The sequence below is a fragment of the Myotis daubentonii genome, chromosome 10, assembly GCF_963259705.1.
Source record: "Myotis daubentonii chromosome 10, mMyoDau2.1, whole genome shotgun sequence".
Lineage (NCBI taxonomy): Eukaryota > Metazoa > Chordata > Mammalia > Chiroptera > Vespertilionidae > Myotis > Myotis daubentonii.
In genome coordinates, this window is record NC_081849.1 from 78,841,508 (window position 1) to 78,858,116 (window position 16,609).

Here is a 16,609-nt window from a genome sequence, read left to right on the forward strand (position 1 = left end):
TTCAGTTTCTGGTCACGGGCATGTATCTTGGTTGCAGGCTCCATTCCTGGCCCCAGTCTGGGCGCATGCAGGAGACAACCAATCAATGTGTCTCTCTCTCACATTGATGTTTCTCTCTGTCTCTCCCTCTCCTCCCTCCCTTTCCACACATTCCCCGACCGGGGGTGGGGGAGGGGGGGGGATCCTGCAAACCAGGTACAAACCCTTGACTAGGAATTGAACCCTGGACCCTTTGGTCCAAGGGCCGATGCTCCAACCACTGAGCAAAACCAGCCAGGGCTACCACCATGTTATTTGGGAGCGAAGGCTAACTTAGCCAGACTGGGGGTATGATGACGTCCGCAGTGCTAAAAGGACATTCCCTCTCACACAGAAAATACAGATGTTTATGTCACAGGAACTTGAGGAGCAACTGCATGAATGAGGTGGTGGGGCAGGGTTGTGGGGAGCATGTCTGTTCAACTTTATATCCTTTATCAACAGAAGTGACCAAATTCAGCACCAATTTGGGTCAATGTAGTCATCATACTGAGCTAGAGCAGAAACCTATATTGCCTTTTGAATGTGATGAAAACAGAGAATTAAAAGTCAAAACCATGTTAATAGCATTAAATGGAAGGGCTAGGAGTTCAGTCTTCTCCCTCACTGACCACCAGGTCTGTATTCTAAAGAGTGAGGAAGAGAAACAGATGTGAGCTTGTCTGCCAGGGCATTGCTGTGGCAGTGCTGGTGGGGTGGGGTCTCCCGAGTCCTCAGCCAGGCTGCGGCCGGCCCTTCCCCTGGGGCACCCTTAACCTGATGAGTCTTTTGCCAGTCACACATCTGCTCTAGTGGCCCTCACCCTGCACCAGCGTGGCAGGTTTTATCACAAGTCCATAGAGGCTTAGCTGGAATAGGTTTTTAAAGATTGTAAAACCGTCCTTTTTAAAATGTGTAAATAAGTCGAGTTTATTTAGATTGAAGAGAAAACAGAAGAAGGACCTGAAATATGCATGTAGGGAAATTATGCAGATATGACAGTCAGCAGAGTTTCAACATGTTCCCCAAATTCAACTGTAAGATCTGAGTTCTGTGAAAGCCTGTCTTCAACCCCCAGATCAGAGAAGGCAGTCCTCTGACTTCCCCTAATAAGCACCAGGCATGGTTCATCCTAAAATATCGCTTCCCAAGACTGTCCAGAATGATTAAGGCATCTCTCAATGTTTTCAATCTGTGGTTCAGGAATTCAGAAAAAAAGAGATCTTCCTAATATGCTTCATATGGACAATAAAGAAATTTGCCATTTGAAAGGCCAAAAATGGCCTTTTGATGTTTCTGTAATTTGCTGTGGGTTTCACTAGGGTCACTGGTGTTAGACATTGACAGAGAGGCTCCTGAGTAGGAGATAAGAATTTGGATACTTATTGACGCTTTTTATAGGGATCTTTGGTTCTATTGCCTGATTATTTATATATACACTTTTTTGCCTTTTGTGTATTTTTAAGACCTGTATTTTGAGCTGCTTTTCTAACAGAAAGTGCAGATTTTACTGGTCTGTCTACATCTTTGTCTGACCAAAGGCACATGTTTATACGATGGCCAGAATCAAGGAGCAGTCCATGGCCCTGGCCTAAGTCACTGACTCCACCCTGACTGTCCTGGGCAGCTCTATAAAAAAATATATCTATATATATAAAAGCCTAAGCCACCAAACAACCAATCGACCGGTCACTATGACGCTCACTGACCCCCAGGGGACAGATGCTCAATGCACAAGATCGGGCTTCCTCCTATCTGGATTGGGCCTGTGAGGATCAGGCCAAAACCAGCTATTCAACATCCCCTGAGGGGTCCTGGATTGCAAGAGGGCGCAGGCCAGGCCAAGGGACCCCACTGGTGCATGAATCCGTGCACCGGGCCTCTAGTGTATATATATTTATTGATTTCAGAGAGGAAGGAAAGAGGGAGAGAGAGAGAGAAACATCAGTGATGAGAGAGAATCATTGATTGGCCGTCTCCTGCATGTCCCCTACTGGGGATCAATGCCTTAACCTGGGCATGTGCCCTTGACCGGAATCGAACCTGGGACCCTTCAGTCCGCAGGCCGATGCTCTATCCACCAAGCCAAACCGGCTAAGGCTGTTGGGAGCTTTTTAAAAAATGTTAATGTTTGGGCCCTACCCCAACCAAATAAATCAACATCACTAACACAACCCTCCCACCCCCAGCCTAGAAAAAACACCTATTTCATGTGGGAGGAAATAAGCTCAGAGGGGCTCCCCTAACTGCAGGCAGGGAGCTGGGGTCCAAGCCCCATGGATGCTACGCTCAGAGGCCTCCCCTGCGAGGCTTACTGATGCCCCCTGGGTAACTCTGCTTTGTGGCTCTGCTGGTGGAACACTCGGGGTCTGAACGGGAGCTTTGTTTTGCAGCCACCCTTTCCAAGGCCAGTACTCGGTGTCCGACATGAAGCTACGATTCTCACAGTGAGTATTTCGAGAAAAATACCAGGACGGTTCTGCCGTCTGAGCCTGTGCCATGTGTGTCGTGGCTGATTGGGAATTGTTTCTCTGCACGTGATAGACGTGGGCTTCAGATAGTAACCAAACACGCCTCGCAGCCTGCAGCTCAGCAGCGTGCGCGTCTCAGAGCGAAAACACTCTGTTTCCCGGAGACGGGTGTGAACGGAGCGCGGGGTCTGCGTTTTTATCCTGAAGGAACTGCGGCAAATCCTGTCGGGAGAGTTGGTCATGTATCTGCATGTTTTTTTAGTATTTTACTAAAAATTCACATGCTTCATTACATTAATTGATGGATAACAGATAATAATTTAGCTTCTTTTCTCAGTAATTCTCATTTGGGGGATGGTGATAGAGTGATGTGTGTGTGAGAGAGGAGCTTTACTTAAGTTGTATTTATCACTTCTTTCCTTCACTCAGTTCTGTTCAAAACAGTGAACGCGGCAAAAAAATTGGAAACGTCATGGTCACCACCAGCCGGAATGTTGTCCAGACTGGAAAAGCTGTTGGTAAGACAAACCTTTTTCCAGGAACAGCCTAGAATGATAACTCATCTCCTCTGTGCTCTCATATGTTGTTGATAAAGATGTAAACTTGTAGAGGTCTGTGTATCACATAATAATACAAATGATTCCCATAGTCAAATACAGGGGTTTGTTGGTTGTTGGTTTTTTTTAATTTTTGTCTTATTTGTTTAAAAACATGTCCTGGCACCAGATAATATCAGAGTTAAGCACATTTTGCCACATCTGATGGGAGTGACAGGTTTTCTGATGAGTTCACTGTTCTGCTACCAGGACTCAAGCTTCGGTGGAGTTTTCCCCCAGATCTGCCCATCGTCCTTTATAAATAGTAGAGAGGGGCCATCACTATAGACCTTCCAAAAATTAAAGGACTTTTGTGAATAACTTTATGCCAATTTTTTTGACAACTTAGATGAAATAATACAAATTCTATTGGAAGACTCAATTGAAATAGTCTTATTGATCAGTGACTCAGTAAGAAATAGAAAACCTGGCCCTACCCAGTTTGGCTAGTGGATAGAATGTCAGCCTGGGGACTGAAGGGTCCTGGGTTCGATTCCAATCAAGGGCACATGCCCTGGTTGTGGGCTCCATCCATGATTCTCTCTCATTATTGATATTTCTATCTTTCTCTCCCTCTCCCTTCTTCTCTGAAATTAATAAAAATATATTTAAAAGAGAAAATCTGAATAGCCCTATTACCTATTAAATAAATGGAATTAAATATTAAAAAACCTTGCTGCAAGGTTTTTAATTTAATTCAGGCCCAGATGGCTTTACCTACAAGTCTCCTCAAACATTTAAGGAATTATATTGACTTTATACAAACTCTTTCGAAAAGTGGTGGATGAGGCAATACTCCCTGACTCGTCCAGTGAGGCCAGCACCCCTGCTACCAAAGCCAGACGAGGCGTGTGCTGAACACACACTTCTGCTCCCAGCACTTTTTACGTAAAAGTTTTGAAGATTGTTTCATGTCCATTCTAAAGAAGTTTCTTGTCCCTTTTCTGTATTTCTACCTTTTTATTTTTTTATAATTTCAGACTTAAGGAAGTAGTACAACTCTGTACAAGGAACTCCTAATGATCTCAGATTCACCAATTATTTACATTTGCTGAGTCACATCCATATGTAAAAATAGGGCCCATCTCCTTACTTAGCTCCTGAGAGAGGTTGACTAACCCTCATTGAACACAGTTCAGGAGCCCCAGACCTGGGTGATCCCTGTGCAGGGTCCTCATAGCTCTAACGTCTGAACACCTACTCGTCTTAGAAGACAAACACGGAGCCCTGGCCGGACTGGCTCAGTTGGTTGAGCGTTGCACATGCCCGGGTTGTAGGCTCAATCCCCAGTAGGGGGTGTGCAGGAAGCAGCCAATCAATGGTTCTCTCTCACTGATGTTTCTCTCTCTCTCTCAAATCAATAAAAACATATTTAAAAAAATAAAAGAAGACAAACATGGAGCACAAAGCCCTCTCACTAGGTTCATTTTGTTACAAGGGAATGGAATTAGATATATTAGCATTTTCTTCCATACAACATTATGCATTTGACTTATTTTTCATTCTCATTTTTTAGTAGAAAAATTCTACTTCAGCGTAGGTTTATGAGTCAATTGTCAGTTTTTAGTGATGCTGCAGCTGATGTGTAAATTCTAAGGTCAGTTCTCCTTGTCCGCTCTCCCATCTCCAAGAATAGTGGGAGTATGTGCTGCGACTTAATAATTTCACTTGAGCATCAACTTCTGAGATAATGTTCTTTAAAACTAAACAGGCCTAAGGCAGGCTGGGCTCTGGATGTCCTCATTGAATGCAATGTCTTTTTTGATGACAAGCAAACTTCCTACAGCACCCCCCCCCCCTTCCTGTGTATGTGGTTATCAGTGATCAGCTTCTATTTGGGGGACAGAGAGCAGGTGGGGCTATTTCAGCTCTCAGTGTTGTCCTGACGCACAACCAGTGCTGAGAACCACCGGCCACGCACAGCAGGTTCTAAGGAGAGAGTTTGCTGGGTGCCTTCACAATGCTTAGAAGCTGGTAGGCTCTCCCACCCAGAAATTGTCCTGTCTCCTATTCGACAAGTGTGGAAAGGGATTGTTTTGAAACTAGACATTTAAACGGCATTTTAGTAATCGTTAACATATTGATGCGTTACCGTAGATAACATTTATTCATCAGCATTGGTCCCTCTTTCACTGCCTCTTAACAAAAATGAAGGCGTTTTTCCTTTTGTTTCTCCCTCCTTTCCTTCCAGGCCAGTCCGTGGGAGGAGCTCTTTCCAGCGCAAAGACAGCCATGTCCTCCTGGCTTTCCACCTTCACCAGTTCCACCCCCCACAGCCTCCCGGAGCCGCCCAGCGGGAAGCCTTGAGCAGGCCCAGAGGCGGCTGAGTTTAAAGGGTCCCCAGGCTGTTCTCCATCAGTCGCAGGTCCACAGCCGGGGACCGACATGTCGAACTGTTTACATGGATGGTCGGACGGTCGCCTTCTGTCTGAATGAATGTCACAGGATGCTGGAAAGATTCAGTCACAACCACAGCAGGGATGGCTCTCCAGGTTGGGGTTTGAATCGACTACTTTTATTTCAGTCTGAGCCTGATCAAAACACGCCGTGTCCCTTCCAATGGTATTCCCAGCTCTGACCGCGCACACTTGTTTACTTTAGGAAAGTTTTTACGTATGTAAATTTTGTTCTGTTTCGATATTTGAATAGCTGGATGATCATTGTAATTTATTAGTGTTAAAATTGTTGTAATAGTATTTTAATTTCTCTAAAGTTGGCCCTAAAATATGCTTATAAAGTTAAGGGTCCATACTACCCAGCCCTTGGTTATTGTTTTTGCTGAGTTCTCTGATGGTTTTTTTTGGTTGTTTGGTTTCCTACCTACAAAGTGTCAATTCGCTTCCTCCCGGAAACGTGACAGTCACAGGCGTGGGTTCTGAGGACGCTTGTTTGCTTCCCGTGTTATGTGTTCTTTCCCGGCCCTGACCCGGGCTCGGAGGCCCACGGGGTGTCACTGTGCTTCTCCGCCTCTTCCATCGTCCAAGCAGTTGTGCAGGGAAACAGAGTGAGGGCTCCCGCGGTGTCGGAGCAGTTGAACACGAATCCGTATTTAGGGCAAGACTCTAGAAAACCTAGGTATTCCTTCTGTCAACTCTAGTCACGTTGTAACCTCTTACCAGCATTTTTAATCCAAGGTTTGTGCCTTCTTTTTCTTCTGTCGAACAGTTTTCCATGCGGTGTTTACAGACCTGACGTTTTTCCTTAGTCTTAGAAGAATTATTCTTCCTAAGCTTTTCCAGGCGCTTGGCTCTCCTACTTCCCTGGTGGAAAATCCTGTAATCAATCCCATCTAAAAGAATGTTTAAAAGGAAAGCAGGATGATCTGTAAATAGTAAATAGAAACTCATCTTAGCTCACATTTAGGAAAGCACGAAGCGGGACAAGAAAGCCACAGCCGTGACATCAGCCCTGCTTCGTAGAGGACACCTGGTTTCGTGTCAGACGTGCACGTGTGTGCCGTGTGCCGCAGGGCTTCACATATCTGGACCTCGTGTCTGCCGTGCTCAGCGCTCGCTTGCTTTCGCGGGGACCTGGGATGGGTGTTCTCAGGGAGAACGTACAGGGGACAGACCGCTTTCTCAGTAACAAAGGGTACTTGGAGAATACATAGAGAGCATAATCTACATGTGATGTGAAGAGTATTGGGAAAGGTAGGGGCCAAATCAGGATGGCACTCAGTTATGTTTGACTTACCCCTTGGAAATGTTTATGTCATGTAAGTCCTTCTAGGGCATGTGAAATAGTCATAGGACATAATCCGGATGTTCCTAAATTTTCCAGTTTGTGTTTCAACACAAGTTCAGCAAATCTAAAGACATACTTCCATTTGACGTGGGGTGATGAGCACACAGTGCAACATACAGGTGATGTATTATAGAATTGTACCCTTGAAACCTATAGAATTTTATTAACCAATGTCACCCCAATAAATGCAATAAAAAATTAAAGTGTTTCATTAAAAAAAAATTCAGTGATGATAAATTAAAGGGCTTACTGTGAAAACTCCATTAATTCCACTTCTGCCAGGAAAGTTTACCTTCTCAGGAAATAGTTCTTGAAGAGAAGTAAAACCAACAAACCCTTCAAAGGTACTTTAATCAGCGTTGCGCTGAGACTACGAAGAATCCCTCCTCACATCGCATCTCGTTTCACGAGGCCGCGTCATGGGTTGGAGAGACAGGGTATTGTGCAGGCTTGTTCCCTCTCAGCGGCCGGAAACCCACAGGGAGGAGCCGGGCAGCTGCGGACTCATCCTCATCCTCACTTTGTATGGTTTGTGTGATTGGGGTCAGTTCCCATCTCTCACCCTTCAAAAGCAGCCAATCACCTTTGGACTCGCACGTACCACGTGTTCCCCATTTAACATCCACCTTCAATGAACTTTCTATTAATGTTTCCAGTAGAGTTCAAAGTGGTCCTTTAACTAGCTTTCAGCATTTCAACATGAGATGAATATTGCAGAAGATAGAACTGTTGTCGTAGAAATGGTCAAAAGACCGTACTCTTCCCTTCAGGTTCTGGGGGCGTGGGGTTTTCAGGGAGCGGAGGCTGTACGTTGTGGGCAGGGGCCCCGGGACAGCCAGCAGGGCTGACAGCAGGAAGCCTGGCCGCTCGTCCAGCGCTTGGGGCTTGGGTTGCAGGCTCCAGCCCAGAAGCGGTAACCTCCCTTCAGGCATGGGCTCTGTGAGCCGTGGGAGCCGACACCGGGCCAGCTTTCGGACATGTCGCTGGGAAGGGTGTGTGTGTGGGTTGGCCGTGCTTGCTCTAGTCCTTTTGTGTCTTAAGAACCGAGTATTTGTAAGGAGGCCTTGGTCAGCCAGGCCTTTGCCAGGTGTGCCATTACACAGGCTCCGTCTGTAGCTTGGTGGTGGCCTCACTGTGTGTCTAGGTGACTTCAAAGTGGTGTTCGGGAAAAGTCCCTGGCATACTTTGATTCCTACGAGGCACTGTAATGACAGTGACGTAGGCAAGGAAAGTAAGAGTTAGAGCGACTGTGTCTTAGACTAGGTGAACAGGGAAAGTTGCACGTAAGGCTTAGAGTTACTTGGCATTTGCATTTGGCTCTTATAACCGGTATGAATTGTCTGTTTCCAAATCCATTAATGATCTATCAGCCCCCAAGCCTTAAAACAATCCCCATCTCCTTTTTTTGCTTTAAGAAACATGGCAGCTGTCCAGCTGGTGTGGCTCATTGGTTGAGCGTAGACCTGTAAACCAGGAGGTCACGGTTGGATTCCAGTCAGGGCACATGCCCAAGTTGCCAGCTAGATCCCCAGGAGGGGGCGTGCAAGAGGCAGCCAATCAGTGAGTCTCTCATCACTGATGTTTATCTCCCTTCCTCTCTGAAATCAGTTAAAATATATTTTAAAAACGAAACGTGGCAGCAATATCCGTGGGCAGCAAACCAGACTGTGTGGCGTGATTTCCACAACCTTACCTTGCTTCCCGAGTTCTATAATAAGCATTGGACTTTTTTTGGAGAATAATTTCGTTTGGAAAGGCAAGGAGAAGAGCAAATTAGGAAGAGAGAGAGGAGAAGTGAGAAGTCTTGCAAAGCTGAGGAGCAAGGTACTAAAAAATCTGAATGGAAGTATTTTGAGAGCAGTGTTTCCTACGCTAAAGGTTATAAGAATTCTTTTACAGAGACGTTAACAGCTTAATCTGCTGGTGACAGGTTTAAAGGGAAGCTGTAACGTTATCTTCCTGGCAGGCAGGTTTTGTGTTTATTTTGTGTTTTGTGGAAGTTACAGCCAGTGATGCATCGGGGGGTGGCCCTCTGCCCTGTACGAGGCCAGGCCCATGGACGGATCCCCAACCTCATGTATCGCTTCCGCAGTTTGGGAAAGTAGCCTGCGCAGACGGCAGCGGCTAAATGGTGCCTGTCACTTAGGGGGGATTCGGTCGGGACTTGGAATGGCATCCACATTCCAGCGTTTGCATGCCCTGCTGCTTTGGCCAGAGGCGGCGCGGCGTGCGTGGCCTTTCCCCCGGTTCTGTGACAGAGACACAAGCCTGGTTTCTAGAAGGTGATGGTCATGCCCTGGAGTGCAAGGTGCCACTAGCAGGTTTCTCATCGCAAGTCTTTGAACTTCATGAACATTGCGATGGTCTTTTCATCATTTCCAACATTCCATACAGAGTTGTCCAGGACAAGGAAAAGCAATGTCGATTTTTGTTCTTTCCATGTAAATAACTTTGTGCAGGTGACTTCCTGCTTTCATATGGAGAAGAAACGAGGTCCCTTGTATTGTAACTCCAAAATTAAAAGATTGTGCACGTATAAGGGGTTGGATATATTTTGTAAAACTAATGCATTTGTATTTCTGTGCTGTTCTAAAGTTTACCTTTTTACTTATATTAATTAAAAGATATAGAAACTATATATTTAAATCATGTAAATGGGACACAATTTAGGGGGTTTTCCAATCTTATTTTTCATCAGCTTCTCACACACACGGTATGCTGCTCAAACTTTGTGTGTGTGTGTGTGTGTGTGTGTGTGTGTGTGTGTGTGTGATGAACATTTGAACATTTCAGTCAGGTACTGAGCCAGAGAAGGTAATTGAAGTTTTTAGAAAGCTTCTGTGCTTAGAACATACTTTGTTTGCTTGAAACATGAATGACATAGAGCTGGAAAAATAGGATCAAGACTTACCTGTTTCAGGGCACTCGGTCATGGGCTCCTACATGTGGGAAGCTTTTGATTAACAAGTTGGTAAAGGGCAGGTGCTCACAAAAATAGTTTCAAGATTTGAGAGTCCAGGCTTCCCACAAACCCTTTCTAGGGAAGTTTAGCTTAGAAATCTTAGAAAGTTTTCCAAGGAGGTTTAGCTGTGGCACGTGTTTGATCCAAGGTAGTTTCTCTCTTTGCTCTAGTAAGATTCATCATTTGTAGCAGTTCTTTGTTTCTATTGTCATTTATTTAAAAAAGAAATGTTAAAATTATAAATTGCATCTAATCATACTGAATTGTAAAACTCCTACTGTATCTTTATTTTAAAGAAAAATGAGAATAAAATTATCCAATTTGTCCTGCATACAGTCGTACTTGACCTGTCTTTCGAGAAGTCCCCTTCCCGTGGGTGGTGGGGGCGGCTCTGGCCTGCTTCCCCACTGGACAACAGCGCCAGCTTCCGAAGGAGGCAGCCTACGGAATGGCCCAGAGGACTCGAGGCTGATCCCAACCCCCTGTGCACATTTCTCAGGTATACACATGGGAATATGTACATCTTAGATCTTTTTATTTTTTTATTTATTTTTATTTTTTTAATATATTTTATTGATTTTTTACAGAGAGGAAGGGAGAGAGATAGAGAGTTAGAAACATCGATGGGAGAGAAACATCGATCAGCCGCCTCCTGAACACCTCCTACTGGGGATGTGCCCGCAACCCAGGTACATGCCCTTGACCGGAATCGAACCTGGGACCCCTCACTCCGCAGGCCGACGCTCTGACCGACGCACCACTGAGCCAAACCGGTTTCGGCTTAGATCTTTTTAGTTCATGCCAACTTGCTTTTCAAAGTGGTGCTACCATTGTGCCCTCCCACCAGCATGGCATCAGAAAGCCATTGCTCCACATGGTCTCCAATGCCTTGGTATCACCAGGAATTTAAATTTGGGCTGATCAGGTGCGGGTGAAGTACTATTTCATTGTGAGTTTCAATTTGTATCTCCTGGAGCAGCGGTCACCAACTGGTGGTCCATGAGGTCCGAAAGGTTGGCAACCGCTGTCCTGGAGTACTAACGAGGTTGAGTACTTTATTTACTGAACATTTATGAAATGCCTATTGAAGTCTTTTACCTATTTTTCTATTGGGTTAATTGTTTATTTGCTTCAGTTTTTATTTTATGAGTATGTATATATATTTTTTTCTGGATACTATTTCTTTGTTAATTATGTGTGTTCTAAATATCTCACTCTGTGACATCTTCATTCATTTTTTTTTTTTTTTAATGTTCCCAGTAGGCTGAATGCTATGGTACCAACATAGTAGAAAAAAAACCTATTGGGGAAATGTTTTGTGGTCATGTCCATGGCAAATGAGAAACTATATTCTAAAAGCCTTGGTAATGACCATACGTCTTCATTCTTGATGGTGTCTTTTGATGAGTAGAGTTCTTGATGTAGTCAAAGTTATCTTTCCTCTTATGGTGAGAAGGAACTTTTCTCTACCTCACGGTCATGAGAATATTCTCTATAATCTTCTGGAAGTTTCTCAGTTGGCCCTTCACATTTAGGATTTTATCCACCTGGAATTTCTGTTTTAGAATGGTGTAGAATAGAGGTCAAGTTTCTACTGCCCGCCCATCTTCCATCCCTGCTCCACAATATGGCTAGAAAGTTTGGGCACTTCCTACAAAGACATTTTAATACCAAAACATGGGAAGAGCACAGGGTCAGGGTAAAGGAGGATCCTTTTAATCAAACAATGAACTGATTTGTACCAGTTTTATTTTTCTCATTTTGTTTCAGGGCCTGTGCAAAGCATTGCCTCAGCACCAGTTCATGGAGATGGACGAAGGAACCTTGTGTTTTTTACTCTGAAGGGCTGACATTCCCCAAGTCTAACAATCACACAAATGCCCAGTGTCCTAGACCTGTCCTAAAGCCCTGAGGACTTTAACATCGTGCCACAGGCTCACGCTGGCCTCACACACCCAGGATTTTCACATCTTTGGCTACTTCCCCTGGGAGGTCACTCTTAAGACGAACCCAAGTCACTCATACTGCACTTTAAGTCCTTCCTCTCCCAGTCAGGTTCTTGGTGCCTACTCTGTACACACATAGTAGGCACCCCACACACAGTTCCTGGTGCTTGCTGTTCGGCAGGAGGAGACAGACAGTTACCACAGCAGGTGAAGAGGGCCAGGTCAAGGCTAAGCCAGGGTGTGTTCAACCACATCATGGTCAACTTCTTGACAGAGACGAGAAGATGACTCTTTCCTGGGAGCCTACGCTGAGACCAGAGTCTAGGCGATAGTTTCGGGGTGAAGGGGGGGGAGAAAGAGTTTGTAAGATAGGAAGGCCTTTCGGAGAGCAGCATGGGCAGGGACTTGGGAGCAGCGGGTGTTCTTTGGGAGTGTTCTGTGATGTGCCCGGAATGTAAATGGCAAGGAAGGATGGGCAAGACATGAGGCTGGAAAATAAGGCCACGTCAGGATGGGGGGTCCCTGCCGGCCTGGCCAGGGGTCATGGACTTGATCTAAAAGGCCAGAGAAGCCTTTGGAGGGCTTCCCGCAGGTAAGTGGCTGTCTGGGTGCTGCGTTTTAGGAAGTTCATTCTGGGTTGGGCATCACTGCGTCTGCGTGGCCCTAAGCTGTAAATTCCGTGATGTGTCTCCAAACCCAACAAGCCGCCCCTTTCCCTTCCTCCAGGGCCCAGTCACAGCTCTCCACGACTTTAAGTCGCATTGGTCTCCAATGAAACTCGGCCCTCAGTCCAAAACCAGCTACCATGAGAACGTGTTTTCCTTGGCTTTCGCCAGAGGTTAGGTTAGGGGGCTGGTCAATGAGAAGCAAGTGTGATGCGATTGTGGGCGATGCCGGAAGAGGCCTTGGCTGGAGGACACTTGATCATCTAACTTACTCTTCCTGGCAAAGTGGAGACCCAGAAGACCGTGCCACCCGGGCTGAGTTGATTTGCTTAAACTTGGGTAAAACTCACTTTTTTTAAAATATATTTTATTGATATTTTACAGAGAGGAAGGGAGAGGGATAGTTAGAAACATCGATCAGCTGCCTCCTGCACACCCCACACTGGGGATGTGCCCGCAACCAAGGTACATGCCCTTGACCGAAATCGAACCTGGGATCCTTCAGTCCGAAGGCCGACGCTCTATCCACTGAGCCAAACTGGTCAGGGCAAAACTCACGTTTTCTTCATGTAGTTTATAAGCAGGAAGGCCGTTGCTGTATATTTGAGAAGTCCACTGGCAGCTGACATCTGGGTTTTCATTTATATTTCACCTAATCCATGGGATTTTTAATTTTTTTTCTGATAAACTTTACCCGAGGAGCCCGGTGTCATCGGCTCTGGGGAATGGCGAGGTCCAAGTAGGCCAGTGGAGAATTTGAACAGTAGCCTTTCCGGCTGCCCCTCCTGGCTGTGCCCTAGAAAACAGTCACTCGGCAGCACTTCCTAGAAACCGCGGAGACAGGAGTGACACTGTCCTATCCTCGGTGGCAGCGATCCTGAATCGCCTCTTTGTACAAGGCCATCCCATGGACACCGAGCCCTCAGTAGGTCATTCACTGCCCCGAACGCCCTCCAAATGGAAATTCCCAGGTAAAGTTTGAACAGGTGAAGATAAAGGAGTAGTAGTTGTTGTTGTTAATCTTCTCCGGAGGATATTTTCCCATTGATTTTTAGAGAGAAGGGAGGGGGAGAGAGAGAGAGAGAGAGAGAGAGAGAAACATCATTGTGAGACACACACCGATTGGTTGCATCCCACATACGCTTGGAACAAGGCGGGGATCACGCCTCCAACCAAGGTACGTGCCCTTGACCGGAATTAAAGGGGAGAAAAGGGAAGTTTTACGTAACTGGGAGACAAAGGGTCACAACCCACAGACGGAACAAAGGAAGTGAAGAGAATGGTGTGAGTTCCTGGGGGTCAGAGTGGGGGCACGAGACATGAATGACAGACTAGGATATAAAAGGAAGTGTAGCTTATTCTGCATACTCAAACTGACATTGCTTCTGACACATGCTTAACTCTGAATACGCACTTGCTATTACCATTATTTTTCATTCTTTATATTAACAACGGAATCAAACGAATTTCTAGCAGATGTGTAGGCTATGGAGGATCACAATACAATGAACACTTCCCACCCTACTCAGGACGTGCCTCATCCTCTGAGTTAGGGAAGGGACAGGAAGAGGAGACAAGACACGCAGAGAACACACATCGGACTCCTCCTCGGGCTCCTAGTCCACTCACGACCTCAGTTCCCTCGTTTACTAGGACATTTCTGTGTCCGGAGAACCCCAAAAGGTGAAGGCAGAATGTAGTCCTAGACCTTGGGCAGGTCAAATAAAAGAACTCTCTGAGCCAGTGTTCTGAATTAAATAAGGAAGGCAGATTAGAGGTTTCCAAAGGCCCTCTTTGATGGGAAACTGCTCAAATCAAATCCTGTCCCAGATGAGTACGTCGTCTCTGATGGAAGAGAAACCGCCTTCCCCCCACCTGACCACTGATGGCTCCTTCCTCGTTTAGACCTCTGGGACAGGCTCACCTGCACTGTATCAGCTCCCACACTCCGACCGGCGCTCTTTCTGGAGTGTTTGAATGTTGAGCTAACACTTGTTTCACTGCTTCAAGAGAGAGATGCATTTCTAAGAAGCATGGGCAATAAAGCAGGAGTGGACGTTTTTATGGCCCTTAATCGTAATCAGGAGAGCTTCCTGATTCCATCCAAAAGGAGGAAACGCTCTGTGCATGGAGTTCTCAGTCATGGCATTTTTATTATACTAAATACTGAAAAACTGGGCCAACCAACAGACAAGGGCTAGTCCTGAGACTCGGGCGCAACACTAGTAAGTATGATGCTCACTGCAGTGTTAGGCAGATACTGTAACAATCACTGAGAAAACGGGGGCCATGTTGGAAGAGGGAAACACACATCTACAAAGGAGTCCACCTTGCCTCCCCTGCATTTCTTCTTCCTCCTTCCTCTTAGTTTCTCCCACGTTGCTCTGAGGACATGGAAAAATGAGTTGGTTTGTGAGGCTAATGACACTGTAGTGATTTCCTTCTGCTTCTATTGCTGTGATGGGGAGGGGACGAAATCAAAACACCAAGAGAGGCAGAGAAGACATTGCATGTAAGAGCCTCTTGGGCCTGGAGCTGGGCCGGTGCCTCTCTCTCCCCGTGGGCTTTGAATATATTTCCATCACCACCCTTGTGTGCTGGGGTAACAGTGTGGCCTCGAGCTGTGAGGTCAGGGAGGCTGGCACCCGGCAGGTAATTGACTAATCCTGTGACATGAACAAAACCTTCCTTTCCAACGCAAGGCTCCGTGCCTGTGGCTTTCCAAGGAGCACGGTGAGAATGACGTAGTCCCACAGCGAAAGAAAGCAGTGCTTTCAACTATTTGTTTTACAAAGTGCGAGGTGACGCTGTAAAAGGATATTTAGTACCAGAAGAAGTAGGCCAAGGGTAAGAAAAACTCCCCATGCCCAGGAGGGTTCAGCTGACCAAATTAAGTCCGATCCAGAATAAACAGTTCTCATGTGGAAATCGGGCAGTTTCAGAAAGTGCGGTCCAAGGGCAGAATGGCCCGGGATGCTGACCCGCATCATTATGTAACCGCTAGGAGAGAGGGAGTGCCACCCCACCGGGGGCGTAGGGAAAAGCAAATGTGAGAAAACAGCAGTTCTCAGGCCTCCAAGAGGACTTTGTTCCTGAGGAAAAACCAGGCTCATGTGCCCTTTCCCATGAACTTGGCCAGCCTCCATCGGTCCTCCCTGCACCCCCAGCATCCAAGGCCTAAAACAGGGTTTCTATTATCAAATCCCTCCAATAGAAATAACTTTCAGATAGTTGTATGAGGAACATTGCACTTGAAGGAATTCGTTTGAAATAAAACTAGCTTAGTTAGCTGTTACGAACAGGTCAAGACCATTCCATACTCATCTAAGATTCAGGTTTTGCCTGAATATAAAATAAGACAAAGGAATTTAGAATATTGCCAGGAGTGGCAGCAGTACTAAGATGGATGGTTAATGGGGGGTGGGGGGGGGGGAGAAGGTGACTAATGAAACTTCTGATGAGAATAAAGAATGTTAGATTGGGTTTGACTTATCACCAAGCATGCTACAGGATAGGGCGGCGCAGCCCTACGTAAGTCCTTACTCTCAAACACCATCAGTCAGAATGCTCAATAAACGGTTGGTCAATTACCACCCAGGTGCAAGGTTCTAGGGAAGCGAGAAGGGACTCTCCTGCACAGGGTGGTTATCAGGGAAGCGTTATTTAAAAACTACCTTAATGGGGGGAAAGTAAAGGGGGAAATTAAGACTACCTTACACAGATCTTGGGTAGTACAGATAGTCCCAGGCATGTTTAGAATGTGGAACGACCATTCTGAGTAGAGCAAGAAGCAAAGGCAGGAAAGTATAGCAAAAACCTAATTCAAGGTAAGGTTTATGGGTAAACAATGTAAGACTATGCTGTACAGGTAACTTAAAGTCAAATCTTGAGGGCTTTAAATGTGTTAAAAGAATCTGAACTTCACTCTCCACCATGTGAGGACACGATGAGGTGGCGGCCATCTGCAAGCCAGGAAGGGTTCACCAGAAACCAATCCTTTCGGACTTTGGTTTGGAACTTGTAGCTCCCAGAAGCTTCTGGAGGCTGGGGAGTCCGAGATCAAGATGCTGGCAGCTCTGCTTCCTGGCGAGATGAAGCATCCAGAGAAAGAACACCATGTGAACATGCAGATGGTCTTCTACAAGCCAGGAGAGGGGCCTGGAACAGCTGCTTCTCTCACAGCCCTGAGGAAACGAATCGTGCCAGC

The 16,609-nt window shown here is 46.0% G+C and overlaps 1 protein-coding gene and 1 non-coding gene across 6 annotated transcripts in view; one reads left to right on the forward strand and one right to left on the reverse strand.

Moving 5' to 3' along the window:
• AVL9 (AVL9 cell migration associated) overlaps nucleotides 1-10,122 on the forward strand; it is a 40,370-nt gene extending 30,248 nt beyond the window's left edge. For 4 of the 5 annotated variants that reach the window (XM_059655804.1, XM_059655805.1, XM_059655806.1 and 1 more), the window contains 3 exons: nucleotides 2,412-2,465; nucleotides 2,919-3,007; nucleotides 5,277-10,122. In XM_059655804.1, coding sequence (XP_059511787.1) covers nucleotides 2,412-2,465; nucleotides 2,919-3,007; nucleotides 5,277-5,392 — 259 coding nt within the window. In that variant the 3' untranslated portion in view covers nucleotides 5,393-10,122. Of the gene's footprint in view, nucleotides 1-2,411; nucleotides 2,466-2,918; nucleotides 3,008-5,276 lie in introns of those variants that run through there. The other variant, XR_009447426.1, reaches the window with a different exon arrangement.
• A 917-nt stretch (nucleotides 10,123-11,039) lies between these two features.
• LOC132211613 (small nucleolar RNA SNORA32) lies at nucleotides 11,040-11,165 on the reverse strand. The gene has a single exon (XR_009447519.1). It is a non-coding gene; the product is annotated as a small nucleolar RNA SNORA32 (small nucleolar RNA).
• Between the last annotated feature and the right edge of the window lie 5,444 nt (nucleotides 11,166-16,609).